The 20,796-nt window shown below is 36.1% G+C and overlaps 2 protein-coding genes across 2 annotated transcripts; both read left to right on the top strand.

Moving 5' to 3' along the window:
* The first annotated feature begins 1,611 nt into the window (after window positions 1-1,611).
* On the top strand, window positions 1,612-19,845 carry LOC134748250 (b(0,+)-type amino acid transporter 1-like). Its single transcript, XM_063682981.1, has 9 exons — window positions 1,612-1,753; window positions 11,088-11,332; window positions 11,498-11,767; window positions 16,418-16,543; window positions 17,080-17,224; window positions 17,806-18,033; window positions 18,239-18,335; window positions 18,639-18,960; window positions 19,651-19,845. The coding sequence occupies exons 2-9, from the start codon at window positions 11,101-11,103 to the stop codon at window positions 19,713-19,715; spliced, it is 1,485 nt and encodes a 494-aa protein (XP_063539051.1). The 5' UTR covers window positions 1,612-1,753; window positions 11,088-11,100; the 3' UTR covers window positions 19,716-19,845.
* LOC134748103 (uncharacterized) lies at window positions 12,181-15,808 on the top strand. Its single transcript, XM_063682799.1, has 4 exons — window positions 12,181-12,371; window positions 12,475-12,807; window positions 13,523-13,706; window positions 15,334-15,808. Exons 2-4 carry the CDS (start codon window positions 12,476-12,478, stop codon window positions 15,478-15,480), a joined length of 663 nt encoding a protein of 220 aa, XP_063538869.1. The 5' UTR covers window positions 12,181-12,371; window position 12,475; the 3' UTR covers window positions 15,481-15,808.
* Window positions 19,846-20,796: the final 951 nt, after the last annotated feature.

Below are 20,796 nucleotides of genomic sequence, written 5' to 3'. Positions count from 1 at the left end.
AGTGTGGATGCCCAGAAAAGTTTCATGTAACTTTAAATTACTTTAACGTCTTTAACCCATAGACAATATTTAAAAAATATAAAATAGTGTTGGGCTCCAGAATATCGACAAGATTTGCACGACTGTGATAGTATAGGGTGGGCCAGTGATAAATTTTCTTCTCGTATTTACGTCTTTCGTTAAAATGCATTTATCATTGGCCCACCCTATGCAAGAAAAGAAAGCTTAAAATTAAAAAGTTGAAAATCCTCATGGTTGTTGGAATAAAGGCTAGCCGTGATATCAGCACAGACCTTCACAAACAATGTCGATGTTTGGATGTGAGAAACAATGGACTTGAATGGACTAGACGTTATTGATTGAGAAATCAATAATCAATAAATCCCTGATCAATATGACCTCGGTCTCTTTAAAACAAGAGTGAATAGGCTGTTACTGAACCGGTGAGCTCCATCTTAGGCCCTGTCTTCACTTTCCATCAGGTGTGACTAGGGCCAATCGCCGATCAGTTTATAATAAAAAAAAAAAAAAAAAAAAAACGTAAATCGAATCGATCAGAAAATAATCGATGATAGTTTATTAGGTACACTCTTTTTTTTTTCCTTAGTAGGTACTGTAGGTACAGGAATATAACAAAAATGTAGAGCCGATTATCCGCTAACCTGCCATTAACGTAGCTTTAGTGTGAATATTTTACGACAGCTAAAATTACCAGGAATTTTGTATTTAGTAAAAGTGAATTTAATAATGATTCAGCCTATATACTTACGTATATTCCCACTGCTGGGCAGGCCTCCTCTCGTGCACACATCTACATCTTGTGTCTGCAGATGCATGCATATTTAATATTTTTATATGAAAATGTTTTATTAATTAAAATATATATCTAAGTAAATTTGTCCGTCCCTCATTAAAAAACTAACTTCATGAGACATGAAAATTTTAATTAACTTTAGAACTTTAGTTTTCTTCTTATGTATAGGTAGAACCATATTTGAAACAAGCCCTTCCTAAAATATAATAATTATGTACATATCATAATAATAATTATAAAATAAATCTAGAACTACAGATACAAGAAATGGAAGTCAGATTCGAAATAAGAGGAGCCTTTAATTCACAAGAATTTCATTTCCATGCAGAATAAGGCTGGGTAAGCTGCACCTGCACGTCTCTACGTGGAAATGCATGCCTACACTGCTGCCTGGGTCGCTTTTATAAATGGCCTGTAACTCGCTTACAGTTTGAAATTAATGTGTTTATCATTAAGTGATAAGTTAATACTTTAATGAAATATTTTGAGCAAAGTTAGCAATCAAATGTAACAAAATGCCATGGATTTCGTTATTGTACCTACACATAGAAATACAATCTTATCTCCATTTTTGCTTTACCTATGAAAACTTATGTAATATAAAAACTTATTCAATTATATACCTTAATCTTATAAAATAAAGTGCTAGTTTCAATGAGTATTGAACGTGATATAATTATTATGGCGTGGTAGGGCATGTTCTTTTACGTTCAAATAGTGTGTTGTATTTGTATACTTGTACGATAAACGACAAGCATGCGTTATACAGACACACTAGACACAGTACCGGCGCTTAAGTGCCCAGTGGTGCACGCGTTTATGTGAATCCGGTTACATACAATAAATAAAATACAGTTAAATAAAAAGTTGATAGAATATTATTAAATTGTGATGTGGTGACGTTTATTTTTAAATTTCAGTACCTATATAGAGCATCAGGTAAGATAAACAAAAACATGTTTATATTTTGTGCCAAAAAATAACCCGCATAAAAGATATCCAGCATAAAATGTAGAATTTTACAAAAACATATAAATAAATAACATTAAGTTGGTGCGTAAAACCTTATTTATTGGCTGCTCAGATAAGCATTAGTCATATATTTTTGATCAATCAATGGATTAAAAAAGAACATCAATCTTACTGTATTAGGTACAATCGATATATCGAGGATTGCTGCTGTAAATCAGAATTTTTGTGATCAATTATTAGTACGCACCTAACATGCATAAATAAAATAATAACTTGCAGGACATATAACTACAAAATATACATTATAAATAATTATTTATAAATAAAATTTGTATAAAAAAATACCTTTTCTTAATATGTAGGTACGATTTACCTTTTAGCAGCGACAAAATATACCTTTTGCATTAAGAACAATTTTATTGCAAACCCTCAAATACATCCCATCCAGTAGTTAAATAAAACTACATACAATAATTCAATAAATCATATAAAGTAACTAATACTAGAGCGGGAAACTAACTAATACACTATTATACTATTAATACACCTAATTCTTACAAAGTATCGAATTGTTTGGGTTTTCTAATAATGTTAGTCTAATACTGTTTGAGAAATGAGCCCTAAATACTATGTAGAACTTATCACGACCTAAATGAAATTCTAAAAGTAAAGTAAAGTAAAGGTCATATGAAGAAAATAAATAAAGACAAAGAAATTAATATTTTTATTATGTCATATTAAATGGCTTTATTCCTATTATTACTTTATTTGACGGTAATTTTCCAATACCATTTAACTTATAATTGTTAGTTTTTCATAATTTGTATTGTTTTTGATTATCATTGTTGACATTTTATAATTATATGTTCGCATGCCAAATAATTGACGATCATAATATAAAGTCATATAGATTAGTGTAAGAATAATTTATATTGTAATTTATCATTCTAAAATAAATACACTAAACTAAACTATATTACTAATTTTTTTTTTTTTTTTACTAGCCTAATTTAGTGTCCCACTGCTGGGCAAAGGCCTCCCCTCGTTTCCTCCACTCGACCCTGTCGTTTGTATATTACTAATATTATTTTTATTTACACAAAAAAGTACAATAAATAATATGCATAATATATTAATTTAATATTATAACACTTATAATACACTTATACATAACATACGTATAAAGTCTGTGCGGAAAGAGAAGAGTCGTGGAATGTAAGAGAGCTCATACATTCTACGACTTCTCTTTCCGCACAGAGTCTAGCTTAGTGTATTGTAAGTAATATTATATATAACACAAAAAAAGTAATCTATTCTTTATTATTCGTATTTATTTTTATTAACGAAGTTTGGCGGATACCAAAATTTAATGCATTTAAATTAGTTTTGTTAAAAGTGTAAATATGTATTGCCATAGCAAAAACACCAGACAAGTGCGAGTCGGACTAGCCCACCGAGGGTTCCGTATTTTTTAGTATTTGTTGTTAAAGCGGTAACAGAAATACATCATCTGTGAAAATTTCAACTGTCTAGCTATCACGGTTCATGAGATACAGCCTGGTGATAGACAGACGGACAGCGGAGTCTTAGTAATATGGTCCCGTTTTTACCCTTTGGGGTACGGAACCGCAGATTATATAATAGTTCTTACGAAACCCTAAAAAATACTCGTCAACTTAAATGTGCATCAGGTACATATTGTAATTTTTTGTACAAAAAAAATTAATTCTAATTTTGTTTGTTTGTTTTTAAAACCTGTGCTTGTTTTCGGATAAATAAAAAGTAAGAATAAAACAGGATATTTGTACAGTGAAAACATGAAAAAAAAATGGATTCTTTGGCTGAAATTACGATAACATAAAACAATTAACCCCTGAGGATTCAAAACCTGTCCCATGTACACTTATTTTTTTGTATCTTACGAGTACTGAGAAATATAAACTGGAATCCAAATAGGGTTAATAAAAAACACGCATACAATATTTTTTTCTTTAACGATACATTACGAGTGCATACGAACGATAACAAATTATTGAATTTTTAAAGTTAAAAATCTTCAAATCGCAAACTTGATATAAATATTTTAAATTCCTGCATGTGTAATAAATAATAATTCTTTAGCTGGACACCGGAAAGGGTTCCACTGAATGGACGTCAGTATCTACTTAGTTGTCTAGTATAAAATAATAGTGCATATTATTAAATATGCTTATGTATTAGGTAATTAAATTGTGTCATATCATTTATATCATCGCAACAAAGCAACTGTGTATAATCACAAAAGTTCGATACCTAAAGTCTGTTTTTTGATTCCGTAGACTAAAATGACGTTTCATGTGTAAGACATGACATTTCTTAGTACCACATGAAATGTCATTTTAGTCCACGGAATAAAAAACACGTGTCGCTTTTAAGGTCAATCCTACGCAAATAATGTATGAATTCCAATTATCCTTAAAAGAAATAGAAAATATTCCGAACGTAAAACGCTTCATGAGTTTAAATTATGTAGAAGGTAAACGATCGTAGTGGCAGGATTACTGGCATACTGGCGCCGGCTAAGTGGATTTGTTGACATCTCTAACTGCACAGCGCAAATTTATCTGAGTGGGTGGAAAAATCTGAAACCATCGTATCAACATATAAATGACTGTGTACCTGCCGCAACTGCAGCGTCTTTGTAAGCGTAAAGGTTAGCTGGAAGAGATCCCTTAAGGGGATAAGTTCGCCTTTGTACACATTCACTGTATTCTCTGTGTTATGTACTTATTTTGTGCAATAAAGTGTTTACTACTACTACTACATGCTTATGCTTGACATGTAATATTTAAAAATATTATGAATAAATGTCTATGTCTACTACTTTATCACTGGCAAAATAACTTTGTTGCTTACTAGGAAAGGTAGGTAGATAAAGTACTTTTACTAGTTAACCCGCTACATTTAGCAACATTTAGCGTTCGAGGACAACTAGGCCCCACCAGTACCTTATAGTATTTAGGCTTTTATTTCTTGGTATTATATTGCTTCATACTGTCAAATGTCTCCAGTAATCAAATGCACAATGACAGCAATTTAACCGCTCATTATGTAAACGACTCTTATTAAATATACATTACCTAGGCTAATAATTAAAAAAAACGACAGTGCCTAATATGTAGGTTACATTCTTAAACGAACCACATTTTTATCGTTTGCTGTCTGTCTTAATTGTGTTTTTTGTACCTACTTTAAACTAAGTATTGTATAGTATGTCGAATGGAAACACCATGCAAGGCTGGATTTAAAATAAAAGGAGTAACATACAACATCGCACTTATACCTTCTTCTTCTCTGTCATATCGCTCTTGACAGAGCGGTCGTGGGCACGTTAGAATCGGTAGTAGAGGCGGACACAGCTCTTCGCACGATCTCCCGCCATCTCTCCCTGTTGGCAGACAGGACTACAATGATGCATTTAATTGTAGAGTACACTTGTAGAGGGCACTTGCAGACACAAGAGCCGGATTACTGGAAAATTCTGATTGCTGGAATTTGGAGCTAATCTGCATATTATTGATGTGTTGTTTAATATGTCTTGGTATGTCGTAGAAATTATACATTTTACTAAAATACTAAATTCAAAGAAAATTCTACTCTGATCTGGAACTTTAGCCATTTATAAAGAGATTGAAGGGCGAAAATGTAAGCGCACATAGTAAATTAGGACATAGAATGACCATTTCATTTGTATACCATTTCAAGTACCGGATTACTGGGTATACCGGACCATCGATGTGCCGGATTATCGAGATTTTATTGTATTTAACATCGTGTTGGAAATTGTTCGCTTATGGGAATAAAGTCGTGTATACATAATTTTGGCACTTTTTCCGTGTCGTTAATACCTTGCCTGTACATATCTAAGTACCTAAACCAATTGTACTAATTAATGTGACTATCATGTGAGTAACGCTATAATCTCTCGTTACTAAGTCGACAAAAAGTATTGTTTGCTTTTTATCTGTTTAATGAACTTTATAATTGCCAGATTTGTGACTTTGTAATCATTTCCTTATCGTTTAAGTTGGAATATCGACTATGTAAACTAAGACAAGTTCAAATCTAATCAAAAAATATATTTGCAAAAGCATTACTTTTTGCGGTTACTCGAATGAAAATCTTCAAACTTTAATAACCAGGTAAGAAAACAAATAGCAAACGAACGTACTATAAGTACAATAATTATTCTCAACAATTAACCATTTCGCGTACCAACCACGACAACTTCTTGAATAAGAAATCACATTTATACTCTAACTAAAACATGCAATACAGCAAAGAATGATAGTCGTGATATGCATTTTAGCTCTTGACTGCTAATGTGATTTCATAGTCGCCACAAAGAAGGAAACATTAAATTTGAAATACTTAATACGTATGTCTTCATAAATTCTTTGGCTTACTACTTACTAATACCTACTTTTGGCAAAAGTCGCAATATTGTTTAGTCATATGTATTCTGTGAGATTTGTGTCTCACTCGGTAATATTGACAAAAATATCGTTCGAAATTAATGTTTTTTTAGTTGTGCCTTTATCTTTAATCTTGAAAAAAAAAGTTAGTTCAGTAAAAGTTAGTGCCCGATATTTTTTTTTAGTTGATGAATGAAAGATGAATAGATAATTGATTAAAATATGTAGTTTACGGAGGTACACTGAAGGTACACTACAAATACATACATTTCGCGTATTAAGGTGACATTTTATACTTCATAAATATAATTGTTTACTGAGAAAATCATCGATCATGTGATTCGTGTTTCGTGTACAATGAAAATTAGAGCGCAGGTGGAGTTAAATTGGCGGGTAATATTACGGGAATACATACGATTTACTCTCTTACTTCGTAATTTATAGTTATCGCAATAATTTTATAAATTATATATATTATATAAAATTCCAAACTGCCACAAACTTCAATACCTGGAAATCATATACATAGGTACCCACCTACTTATGTAATAGCCACGAATCTACTTAATACTTAAGGCCCCAGTACACAGTGGATAACGAAGGGCCATGCCACGCCACTGCCAATGGCGACTTTGAACACCACAGGCCACGCGAATGCGCACCACGATAGACATCTGATGGCCAGTCGTCCGCCATTGTATACCATTGCCCCCTATACACAATGGCGATGGCTTGTCATGGGCCATCCTTGTTTGACCACTGTGTACTGGGGCCAAAGATTAAAGTAAGTATAAACTGGGGCCTTTACCAATCGATATCGGGTAAAGTGTTTATACAAGTGCCCGACACATGCATCCGACACGTACGATTTAAATTGTCTGGCCCACTCTAATAAAGAGATAAGGATTGATAATATTGTTTTAATTATAGTTGAACAATTCTATTTATTTATAGCTTTATATATACATATTGTTTGAACATCATATTAATCCTTGATTAGGTATCTGTATATCGAATATTCACAAACACATGCAATACATACATACTAAGTTGTAATAGTAGCCATAGTAGGTAAACATTCAATACACGATACGATACACAATTGGTGACTAATTCGAAATTACGAAGTATAACATGGTCTCAAAACAGAATATTAACATATCACTGGCATATGGCCTAGCTCTCTAGCGCCTTTGTTTTTTTTACTTGAAGTATTAAATACATAAACAGCGTCAACACAAAATACATCCAGTTACCTATTGATAATGATGTGAGAACGTAACCTATAGTTCAACCTATCTACTTATTCAACTAATCGTTAACTTATGTATACTTATTGGTATTTACTACTCCGACGCTTGTATTGTATTGCAGTTCGGGCGATTTTCCGCAACTCGACGACTGGCGCCTATTTCGCGTGACATGGGGTGGGCTAGTCCTGCCAGCCCAGCTCCTCGAGGAAACCTATCAAACCTCTGATGTTGAGTAGGATCTCGGGGAGGTCTCTCGGGGATCCGAGATGTTTTGCCCTGTATGGGGCCACTCCGCTGCACTCCAGCACCACGTGAGAGGCTGTTTCTTCTGTCTCCATGCATCCTCTGCATAGGGGACTGTCTGTGACACCTGTTATAAAAAGATGTTTGTTAAATAGTCCATGACCTGTTATGACATTGGTTACCATGCTCAGTCGGGTCTTTCCTAATTGAAGGAGCACCCTTGTGAGCTTTCCGTTGATGGCTTGTTTGGCCTGTCTGCATCCAGTCTGGTTTAGCCAATATTCTGTGTGTAGTTTCCCTGTATGTGCCAGCAGCATTGAGCGTACCTTGCTAAACGGTATCGGGAGGATCGGTTCTGGGCCAATCGCTCCCGCACTCGATCCTTGCCTGGCAAGCTCGTCCGACGCTTATTTGCTGTTAGCTATTTTTATTACTATCCTCTACCTCTACTGACTTAGTTAATAGACTATTTCTAAACCTTATTGCAACATTCAGTTAAATCTGTTTCTGACGTGGTTGTCAGTTTCACTTCTCAACTTTAATATATATTTAAATAATTATCATTCAGATTTTTGTTTACAACATTGAAATAAGTATCATATCGAGTGTCAAAAGAACCAGTAGGCCATGCATAATGCCATTGGATATGATGTATTTTGCGCCGTTTGTGTCGGTAAATAAAAATATTATGAAAATGTATTTACTTGAGATCGCAACCAGACAACCCGTTTCTGAAGTCACAATTCGAGTTATAAAGTCATTATTAAGTACATGGTTATAATACTAGAGTTAAAATGTAATTGTTTTTGAGTTATTTGATACTTACTCCTCTGGCGCAGCGACCCAAAGTGTGTTTTGGCCTTTAACACTACTGCTCGCCACTGAACCTGGTCCTGTGCAGTTTCTCGCCAGTCTTCAACCTGGAGCTCACGCAGATCAGCGTCCACCACATCCGTCCATCGATACCTAGGTCGACCGACCGGGCGGCGTGCTGTTGGTTTTTCCTCAAACACTCTTTTCACCGCCCGATCGCCTCCCATTCGCTGAAGATGGCCGAGCCATCGAAGCCTTTGCGCCTTTGTCACACCCTTTGTTTAGTTCAGCGACTAGTTGTTGTTCAACTTCGGCGTTTTTGCGGATTCTCCAACTGCGAAGACTTGACTAGTTAGTATACTGGGAAAATTGCAGCAAATAAATTAAATGTGCATATAAATTTCGCAGATTATCGCTATGTAGCCTATACTTAGATTGCAGACTAACAAAGTCACGGGCAACAGTTCTCTGATCCAAATCTGGAAATAGCTCAGGGTAAAGGACATTCCAGGGAGACTGTGTAGGTAAACTTCATACAATTTACGGAGCGGAAACAATTACACCAATGAACGTTTGAGAATTGTGACTTGAAAGGAACTGTGAGAACGTGAGAACTGAGACATCAATTGATTGCTGTAAGTGGCTGATTCAAAAATATATATTTTGGTTGAATCGGGAGTTTCGGGAGTTCCCATCTAAGACGTAGGCTTATTATTACATTTTTAAGCTTACATGTTCATTTACATAATAGGTAGAGTTAATTAAAGGATGTCCTGTAATGCAAATGCACTACATCCGTTAATTTCCCTTGATAATTTGTTATTATAAATTGGGATCATTGCTTAGTTAATAAAATTAACACAACTGCCAATAATACTTGTTATTTGCCTCGTGTCACTATTTTAGTATTTTTACTTATTATGTGGAGTCATTCATGCAGGCCCTGTGTCGAGTCGTTTTACAGATAAGCTTTAAATGGATACTGTTGTATATCGCTAATATCCGTAAGTAAAACCCATTGTTTCTGCACAAATGTATCAATTCATATTAAATCACATTTACAAACGGGAAACCAGAAAAAGCGCTGGTGGCCTAGCGGTAAGAGCGTGCGACTTGCAATCCGAAGGTTGCAGGTTCAAACCCTGGCTCGTACCAATGAGTTTTTCAGAACTTATGTACGAAATATCATTTGATATTTTACCAGTCGCTTTTCGGTGAAGGAAAACATCGTGAGGAAACCGGACTAATCCCAACAAGGCCTAGTTTCTTCCCCTCTGGGTTGGAAGGTCAGATGGCAGTCGCTTTCGTAAAAACTAGTGCCTACGCCAATTCTTGGGATTAGTTGCCAAGCGGACCCCAGGCTCCCATGAGCCGTGGCAAAATGCCGGGACAACGCGAGGAAGATGATGAAACGGGAAACCAGACCAGTGAAACCTGTGTCGAAACGTCGGTAAATAAAGGTAACAAAATAAATTCGCGATAGACCCGTTTGTAAATGTGATTTAATATGTGTTCAAACCGCGAAAGTTTTAAGTGTGTATCAATTCATGCAAAATCTAGAAGTATTGCCGTGCCATCAGTTTATTTAAAAAATTACCTGGCCCTGTAGTTGATTGTTAGTAAATACTAATTGCTATTCTTCTATATCAGTAAATTTAAAATAAACTATATGTAAATATATATTAGATTAGTTATTAATATATTTGTGAAAAGTGCACCCAATGTGTACCTACGGTTATATTGTATGCAAGAGTCATCTCTAGGTATAAATAAATGATCGTCAAATCCAAATTGCTTCAAGTGGCTTCAGTCCAAATGCTTTAGTTAGTCACACATCATACTTACCACTTACCTGAAAAGTTTACTTATTACCAAAAGCAAATTGGTAGATTAAAATTGTAGCAATTCCCTGGCTATTTACAAAAAACTGGATGTATTTTCGAATAAATCGCCCCTTTCACTAAACATAGGAAACAATAATCACACAAAAAAGGTAGGTCCCTAAAATAACATCGCGCTTAAATTTGTCTGAGTAATAAAACGAGTAACGATTGTTACTTAATTAAGTAATTACTGAATAAAGGAAGACACGCTAGATCGGGCCGAGGCGTCCGACATGTCATTTTCTATGACGGCTGAATGGTGATCACGTGGTGCTTTCCATAGAAAACTAAGCTGCGGGAGCTCCGGCCCGGCGCGTCCCGGTCTAGCGTGAGTCATACTTAACTCCCTTGACACTGCATGTATGCATGTAATCACGAACTTCCTAACATAGGTACATAAAACTACATATTATAAAGACTTCAAAGTAATAAAACACAAACATAAAATCCACGCGTTAATGTACACGTGGTACATTTTCCGGGCATCAACCAACCAAAGCAGTGATAATGATAAGTAAACGCTAACGTTTTTGACCTATATAAACTACAATAAGTAAAGTTGAATAAATCTTTGCAGTCTTTGCACACATTCTCCATTGTTCTACAGACATATACTTTATTATTGACATCTGTAAATAATATGTTTTTGTTTCAGTATATTAAAAGAAATGGCAGAAAAAGAATCCTTAAAACTTGAGAATGGAAATGGAATTGCAAGTGCTGCAGGCAGTACGGTGAAATTAAAACGGGAATTGGGATTATTTTCGGCAGTTAATTTAATATTAGGAGTCATGATCGGTTCAGGAATATTTGTGTCTCCAGCATCAGCATTGAAAGAGTCAGGCTCAGTTGCATTGTGCCTTATCATCTGGACGGTGTCCGGAATTATATCCTTATTAGGTAGGTAGCCTGGTAAGAGAAAATATGCCGTCAAATTGTTTCACCAAAAAAGACGGCAAATTAATTAACTGTGCAGCAGGCATTCATGAACGTTTTTATGCTGTGATATTGTGAAATGACAATCGTAAAAATTGCTAATAACATTTTTATCTCTTTTGTTTTCAGGAGCTTTATCATTCGCAGAATTAGGAACGGTAGTTAACAAATCCGGTGCAGAGTATGCATATTTTCAAGAAGCATTTAGCAAATTTCATAAGTTTTGGGGACCTCTTCCAGCATTTACTTGTGCTTGGATTTATGTTATGATTTTAAGACCTGCAGAAGTTGCAATTATTGTTATGACATTTGCTGCGTACGCAATTCAACCATTTTCAATTGATATACCAGCTGAGAGTCGAGCTCAAGCCGTTAAACTAGCATCCTTGTCAGCTTTATGTAAGTATTTCAATTTAATTTATATACTAGTTTAATAAATAATAATAAACTGTTTATTTTTACTAAAATATTTATTGACTTACAATCGTGCATTTGGTAGATAGTGTGGGCAACTAAGACTTATTTCAAACATTCTATTTCATTTGTTTTTAAACATTTTTGTCATACTTTTAATCACATATCACATCACACAGATAATAACAGTTTACTAAGGAAATTACGAATAAAATAATACTAGTAAAATGATATTATAACAAAAACATAGAAATCCTATTTATATACATACAATTATACGTTTTGAATAAAAGTCGCAATATACCTTTTACATAAATCGATTCCTAAAACTTATCGATTATATCAGTTTCCACGATAACCTCGCATCACTAGTACTGTCACTACTGTCAGTCAATGTGTCAATATTCATGAATATTCAAACGCGAACCGACGCTACCCGCTACGCTTCCGTCTCGTCGCATTTTAACGTATTTTACGAAGAGAATATAAATAAAATAATCATCACTAATTTTAGAATTACATATATGCGTGTTTCATGTGGATTCCAAGGAGCCTGTATTATTAAAAAAAGTTAGATTTGATTCGCAAAGTAAGTTACGCTTTATTTTTATTTCAAATTATTATTTTCTGCACAACTGTGTTATTAAATGTTATTGTTACTTACATATCTATTATATGTATATATCTTACAGAATGTCTAACGAGAGCAACGCACAGACGTGTGAACTACTAGGCAATGAAATAAAAGCGTTACAATCAAAGTGCAAGGAGTTATGTTACATTATCGACAACAACGAACCAATGGACATAAGGACCATTAATTCCCATAATGTCTACGAAAAGAAGTTATGTAGCATAGACAGTCTGGCTAAGCACATCCAAAACGAAGAAACACCAATTATGAGTGATAGTAATGTGACCACCAGTACATTTTTGAGTGAAATTAAAGAGAAAATTGTCCAAGTAGAAGAGCTTACAGCATTTACAGCGGGTGTAGTACAAGATGTGCGCAAAGAAAATAACAGGTGAGTTTCTAGATATTAAACTAGACTATAAGTAAGATAAGTCAATATGTGCAGGGTGCCTTAAAATATTACTTATGTTCCAATACACTGATTTATTCTTACTATACAAATGTTAGATCCTTTAAGAACATTGACTAGTGAGAATATATATTGTGTGCAGTTAATTTGGTTATGACTAGCCTTCTCATGTGACTGATGTGACTCTGTCAGCTGTTAACTACTACTTTCAACATAATTTTCACCTGCTTTAGGGTTAAATTTCAATAAGTCAGTCTTTCTTAGTGACATTCCAGAACATTTAAAGAAATATATGTTTCTACATTTATGGTCTAAACTCTTACCTTCATTGAATTAGGCTGTGCAAGTGTGCATTGTCTTCCAGTACAGTGGGTGCTCGGTAATTCAGCGCTCGCCAAACCGGCACATCCAGTAATCCGGCAGTAACACAGCCGAACACCGGATTACATAGCAGTTGCAATCTAAAATAAATATTTTTTTTGTTAAAGCATCATCTTCCTCTTCCACAACCGAAAATGTTTTACATGTTGAACACATAATAATGAGAACAAACATCTTGCCATTATTGATCAAACTATGTTTTCCATATAAAACTTTCATTTCCATACGAATCCAATAAGGCATGGGGGAAAATTTTCCATTACCAAGCGCCTACAGTACCTACATAATACATTGGTTGATTAAATTTTATTTTTAGATTAAAAGAATGCATCAAGTTAGTCCAGGAGGCCAAGTCTCGGCCATGGGCAGGCCGGCGCCAAGTACAGCCAGAGCATCTGCAGCAAGCCAAGCAACGCTTTCGTACCATGAAGACGGAGCTGCATGGTCTCATACATTCACTTTTCCCTGGGGCTTCTGATGCCATTACTGGAGTTTTAGCGGTAAGTTCAACATTCTATCTATCTATCTAGCCCTTTTATTCTGAGTTAGAGTATGTCTCGTAGCTCAGTGTGCCGCTTGGCAAAGGCCTCCTCTAGCTCTTTCCATTGAGGTCTGTCGTGGGCCACTTTTCTCCAGTTCGGGCCCGTTGTGAGTTTGAGTTCATCCTTCCATCTTGTTCGAGGTCTCCATTAGTTTCAACATTATTTTAGCCTATTTGAATGAAGAAATGAGTGCCTACAAATTTGGTTTTTGATTGAGTGCAGTTTTATTCATTCACTCTTCCTAAGAGCTTTTAATGCAATTAAAGGAGTGTCTATATCGATGGGTTTTCTCCTCTTAGCACTTCTTCATGTCTTGTATTAAGTAATTTTGAGGGCTTCATTGAAAGCTAAATCTGCTGGCATATGAAGCTTAGACCAACTTTGTTTTACAAAGTTCTTGATAATATTGTCTTCGGTTACCGCGATAGTTACTCATGAAATAAAACTATGAAAACGGATTATATCGCGTATATTGAATTTATAATACATCTCGACGTTTCGAACCCTTTACAGCGTTCGTGGTCAACTGGTGACTGAGGAAAACCTACAAAGTACAAAAATAATGAACCATCATAAACTATAAACTTTAAGGCTAATTATACAATACAATACAACTATTTTCAAGTATAGATAAAATAAAGCTATGCCGGCTCGAACCCTACACCTCTGGCCCGAGAAGATTTAATTCCCTTCTAAATTTTAGGAGGGTATCCCAATATGGGACCGGCAACAAACTTGACCACAAATGCTTTAAAAGGGTTTGAAACGTCGGATGTATTATAAATTCAATATACGCGAGATATATTGGTTCCCTGGGAGAGGGGGAAATGTTTAGTGTGGGACGCAACGTGCGTCAGCACTTTCGCGGCGTCGCATATTGGCCGTACTGTGAGAACGGCAGGGGCAGCAGCCGAGTTGGCTGCAGTTCGCAAGCGGGAGAAATATGAGGTCCTGGCGAACTATTTATTTGTCCCTCTTGCAGTGGAAATTACGGGGTGCTGGTGTACGGAGGCCAAGGCCTTTTTCGGGGAAGTGGGGAGACGCATGCGGGAGAGGGGTTTGGATCCTCGCTCTGGGTCCTTCCTGATGCAAAGATTGTCCATCGCGGTTCAACGTGGCAACGCGGCGAGCGTCATGGGCACCTTTGCATGGGGGGGGGTCGCGGGATGATTTTCGGGACGGCTGAAGTGGTCTTTTTTTATTAGTGTTAGTTTCTAGGATAGTATAGTTTAGAGTAAGAGTAATTTGTGATTGTGATGTATAATTGTATATTTGATTTGTACTGTAATCATGTTGTGAAAAAAAAATAAAAAAAATATATACGCGATATAACCCATTTTCATAGTTTTATTTCAAAGTTCTTGATGTTTTTTTTACCCAATTAAAGGAAGGGTTTTAATTTTACCAGTCTTGTATATGTTTGTTGTGTGTTCATTGGGTTCTACCACGATGTTGAAATTACCAAGCCGATTTTGAACAGTTTAATTGTCGTTGGAGCTTAGGTGACAGGTTACGTTTTTAAGCAACTTTGAAATAGGGGGTTCTACTAAAAACATGGGTTTATCAAATGTTTTCCTTGTTTCAGGAACTGATGAAAGTAAGAGCGGATGAGACTTCCAATGGCTATATCCAAGTGACTCCAGAGAACTTCCACCTGATCGAACTGCTTAAAGACAAGAACGTAATTTCTGCCAACCCTTACAACAAGATGGAAGTCAAATTAGCTTTTTAGACTTAGAAGTTCGAGTATAGATTATTGTACTTCATTTACTACTTGTTGCATTTTTAGAATAGCATTTTAGAGACATATATGATTGCAAAAAGCTATATAGCTATCTAGCCTATGCATTGAAAGCTAGTGATTTAAGTTCTATACCATGAGAGTGCTTGTGTAGGAACAGGAACTTTCAAAAATGACTTGAACTTTAATTTAAATTAATTGTGTTACATACGTACGTATACCGAAAGGTATTAAATAAACTACAAGCATGTCAATATAGTTACTGTGTACTTTAATGAATAATGTTTTATTATAACAGTAATAAACTTTTTAAGAAGCAGTTTTTCGTTTTATTTGATGCCTTTTCCAAACTTGTTCATACATTGTATGTGTGTATGACAAAAATCTGACGTTTTCATTGCTTAAAGGTGCGTCCAGAACTGGCGAATGCACCGCTGGCAAGCCATTTGCAAAAAGATCGTGAACACTTGTGCATTCGTAGTATGATTTGCAGCACACTGTACATTCCACAGATCTGGGCAGACCTTAAGAAACACAGATACAAATACGAATGAATTTATTTCATAACTTTTTACAGATTACAGCTGTTCTTAGTTATAGTATAAGGATTGAGATTCTCGTTACCAAGTTTATCCTATTAACATTTTATAAAACGCTCGGTCTAGGAAATGGGACGATTGGCACCTAAAGTGTTAATTGACAGTTACGAATGAATTGACCCTTATATAATATGAAGCTAAGGCTATCAGTTAAATGGCCGGGTATGACTTAGCTTCATATATATATACAATAAGGGTCAATCCGTACCTGTCAAAAATAAATTTCATACTTTACTCGGACTATAGCTATACTTGTGACCTCTACTGTCGTCATAAAACGTGTTACTGCGACATAACAGCGTGATAATGATAACGTAACGATGTTTCAGTTATAATGACATACATCAACATAACGAGCGTGAAGCTGTTCGTGAAGGTGCAAAATGTGTTTGGAGTGTGTAAGGTGTTCGCATGCCTTGTTGTCATTGGAGGCGGGATCTATGAGATAGCTAGAGGTAAGAAACACTTTTTTTTTAATACAAAAAAAGAATACACGTTTCGCAAATTCGAACTTGCGGCTCTACCAACCGCTCCAACTGAGCTACCCAAGCTTACCCTGATACTGCCGAATGATTCGACATGTAGTAAACGGTGAAATTCACCCTGTACCAATGATGGGATGTTGAATTTTGTTGTTGAAGAAATACCTGATTTGCTTGCTTTTTCTTCGAGACCTAGTATGTAAACTTAGTACTTCTTACCGTAGCAAGCCGGTGGGTGTTGAGTTCTATAACAGCTTCGCCACTGATGTATACATATACTCCATAATTGCTTGGTACAGACCTGTTATGGTGGAGATGCTGGGACCACCGCTTAAAATTGAAAGAAAGAGTGATTAATGTAGAGCTGTGATTAATGTTTAAAACAAGAGGAATTATCAAAATAGCGATGAGCTGTTTTAAAAAAGAATCTTGTTAGTTGTTCGTATGCCCCCTTGCAGCGCATTCGTTGGATTAGTAAAAAAATTCCCATTTTGCTTTTTTTTTCACAGGCAACACTGCCAACTTGGGCAAGGGTTTCGAAGGCAGCACGACCAACCCAGGAGGAATAGCGCTCGCGCTGTACTCTGGTTTGTGGGCCTACGATGGCTGGAACAGCGTCACGGTCGTCACGGAGGAAATCATCAACCCAGCTGTGTAAGTTTACGCTTTATTTCTGCCATACAGGTTATGTCAATAACAGTAGGTAGAATAAAAAACCGGCCAAGTGCGAGTCGGACTCGCGCACCGAGGGTTCCGTACTTTTTAATATATGTTGTTATAGCGGCAACAGAAATACATCATCTGTGAAAATTTCAACTGTCTAGCTATCACGGTTCAGCATGAGATACAGCCTGGTGACAGACAGACAGACGGACACCGGAGTCTTAGTAATAGGGTCCCGTTTTTACCCTTTGGGTACGGAATCCTAAAAATGTACTGGTTCCCCTTTTTGGGGAAATACTAGATTAGGTAATATGTAATTATGATTATATCTGCCTATGCTCCACTGCGTATGGTAGTGCGTTCGTACGCATAGTCAATATTCTGTTATGATACTTATGATAGAGATTACGATGCTTAATTTCTATTAATTTCAGCCCGTGTGACGTGCAACTTGGTCATTTTAAAGGCCACCGTGTATTTGAATTCAGATTAAAATTTCTAACGTATCCCTAAAACTTCGATCCCAAAATACGTCACGACCACGACTAACTAGAAAAAAATTTTTTTTTCAGAAACGTCCCCCTCAGTATTTCCATAGCCGTTCCTCTAATCACAGGCCTCTACGTGTTCATGAATGTAGCCTACATGACGGTTCTAAACTTTGAAGACATGACCAGTGTGCCCGCCGTGGCTGTGGAGTTTGGCAATCGCGTGCTGGGCCCTGCCAGCTTTTTAATACCGCTTGGAGTTGCTATCGCTACGTTCGGATGTGCTATGAGCGTGCAATTCGGTGTAACCAGGTACGAAATTTTTCTACAAAAATGGTAGATATACTCTAGCAATCATCTTTCTTAGTAGAAAAAGGCGAGGAAAAATAGAGGCATAAAAGGATCGATCTCCTATACAAATTTTGATTTTTTTACAGACAAAGTTGGATTGCCAGACGTTATATTGGTTGTGTACACGACTACACGTGTTTTAACGATTTTCGTTTTTTGGTTACAGGGTCTGTTATACGGCAGCTAAAGGTGGACATATGTTAGAAGTATTTTCGTATGTAAATATGAAGAGGCTGACACCGGCTCCCGCGGTAGCCTTTCAGGTTAGTTTGCTTGTATTTTACCAAGTCAAGCCTCAGTAAACTTTAGATCAGATCTGTCAGTTGCAGCAAAATTCCAGAAATGTCGATTTTTCAGTCTGCTAATTCTATCCAAGATATTTCCGTGACCAAAAACCTTTTGATCTGAACACAGTTGTATCTCCATACCACCACAAGTTCATAGCCATAGTGAAACCATAAATGTACCAAGATAAGGTCGATTTTTGTTTAATTATTTTTTAGTAATTAGTGAGTTTTAGCTGTCATCTGACGATATCTGAATTTAATTGTTTTTTTTTGTTACAGGCATTGCTGACAGCAATATTTATTAGCATTGGCAACATCCAAACACTCATAGAGTTCGCCAGTTGGTTCCTTTGGTTTTTCTACGGGCTCGGAATGGTAGCATTGCTGGTTCTAAGAAGAACCCAGCCGGACAAAGAAAGGCCGTACAGAGTACCAACCGTAGTGCCTTGCTTCGTGTTGCTAGTGGCAATATTTTTGTCAGTGTTGCCAATAGTTCACGACCCGTCTGTTAAATATTTAATGGCTATAGGCTTTATAGTCATTGGGTTTATTGTTTACACAGTATTTGTGTATTATAAGAAAACACCTAAAACTATTTTAGGTAAGCATTGACAATATTTATCTGTATCAAGCAAACGTCTTAAAGCGCAATTTTTTTTTACATCCTAATCAGTTTAATTTAGAATAAATGTGGTAACTACTGGGGAAAAAATCCCACTTTTTACCAGTGGTAAAATTCCCAGTAGTTACCACTGGTAACAACTTGGTGGTAACTAGTGAGAATAACCCATTCCCATTTGTCACAGCCGGGCACAGATGGGAATAGGTGCATTCATGAAAATCAGTCTCATCTGTCTCTGCCTCATGCACATCGACAAGAAATTGTAGAAATAAATAAGAAATAAGTGGTTGTGACTTATTTACAATATTAGTGGTGGTAATTGCTATAACTATTTCAAATTTTAGGTATCTACGTCAATCGGTCTCTGAGAAAAACGCATTTAACTGATTTGCAAGACCGAAGTGATCCCATAAGTGTTCCGTTTGTCAAAACAAAGTTTTGCACGGAACACTAAAAAGTGGCAATACTGTAGTGTCGTCCCGTTTTCTTAAATTGATTTGCAAGGGATGACTACAGTATTGCCACTTTTTAATTTTTACAATTTCTTGTCGGACTGTATGACGGCGCTCAAATGGGGCAGACAAATAAGAATATATCTCTGAATGCCTCGAATGAAGTAGGTTCTTACTTGTTTTACGTTTTGGTGTACATTTTTTTTTTTTTTTTCAGATAAGTTGACATTCCTGACTCAAGTGATGTTTGAGAGCGTTCCGCCGAACAGCCGCCAAGACTGATATTTTTTATATTTATTTACACTAAGTATATACCTTTTGAGATCGTTTTGTAAATATTTTATGCAAGGAATGTTATACAAAATAAATTAGGGCACCAGCCCTAATTTATAGATTTAGATTCTATAGAGATATAGATTTTACTGTATTTGTAATGATGAATACATATTTTACAAATTATATATCACGTAATTTTATTTTTCTCAATGTAGTGTTATAAATCCGTAAGTTTATCTCATGTCCACCCAAAGGGTAAAAACGGGACCCTATTACCAAGACTCCCCTGTCCGTCTGTCTGTCTGTCACCAGGCTGTATCTCGTGAACCGTGATAGCTACAGTTGAAATTTTCACAGATGATGTATTTCTGTTGCCGCTATAACAAAACTAAAAAGTACGGAACCCTCGGTGGGCGAGTCCGACTCGCACTTGTCCGGTTTTTCATTTAAATTACAAAAGAACCAATTCTAGATTAAAATACTTTCCACATAAAAGGAATCAAATATCCAAGGGGGCATCCACAAATTAAGTTACGAATTTCATGATTGACCGAGCGAGCGCGAAGCATCTCAGTGTCAGCGTGGGCAAAAGTGTTTCGGTATATGTCCGACTGTCTGTACTTTACGGATCGCATTTCTCAACAGATTCTCTTGACATTTTGTAGGCCGGTTCGATAATAGGGAATATTACGCAAAACTCTGCGTAGGGGGCGCTACTACCACAATCTGAGGGTCTATCGTGAAACAAGAAAATCGAAATTTCGTTATCAAACATCTCTGTCATTCTTGCATATTCGAGCTATAAAGAGGCAGATAGCGAAATTTTGGATTCGCGTTTCCCGGTAGGTCCTCTGTAAATAAACTGCCTTGATGCATCAATGTCATATTTTATTATCTCTGAAACTTCAAAAAAACTGTTAAAGGCACAGTATGTATAAGTTACTCCATGGTTTACTAAAGGGGCTAGTGCTGCACTCTGGTGGCAGAACATTGCAGTAATACTCCCTATTAATAATTATGTTTTTATTGGGTCCACAGCTCACAAAGCAAGTAGTTTTAATGGGCTTTACTACACAATAAAAGTCCA

This window comes from Cydia strobilella, chromosome 16 (genome assembly GCF_947568885.1).
Source record: "Cydia strobilella chromosome 16, ilCydStro3.1, whole genome shotgun sequence".
Taxonomy (NCBI): domain Eukaryota; kingdom Metazoa; phylum Arthropoda; class Insecta; order Lepidoptera; family Tortricidae; genus Cydia; species Cydia strobilella.
The sequence above is the reverse complement of the archived record's forward strand: the minus strand, read 5'-3'. Positions and strand labels throughout refer to the sequence as shown.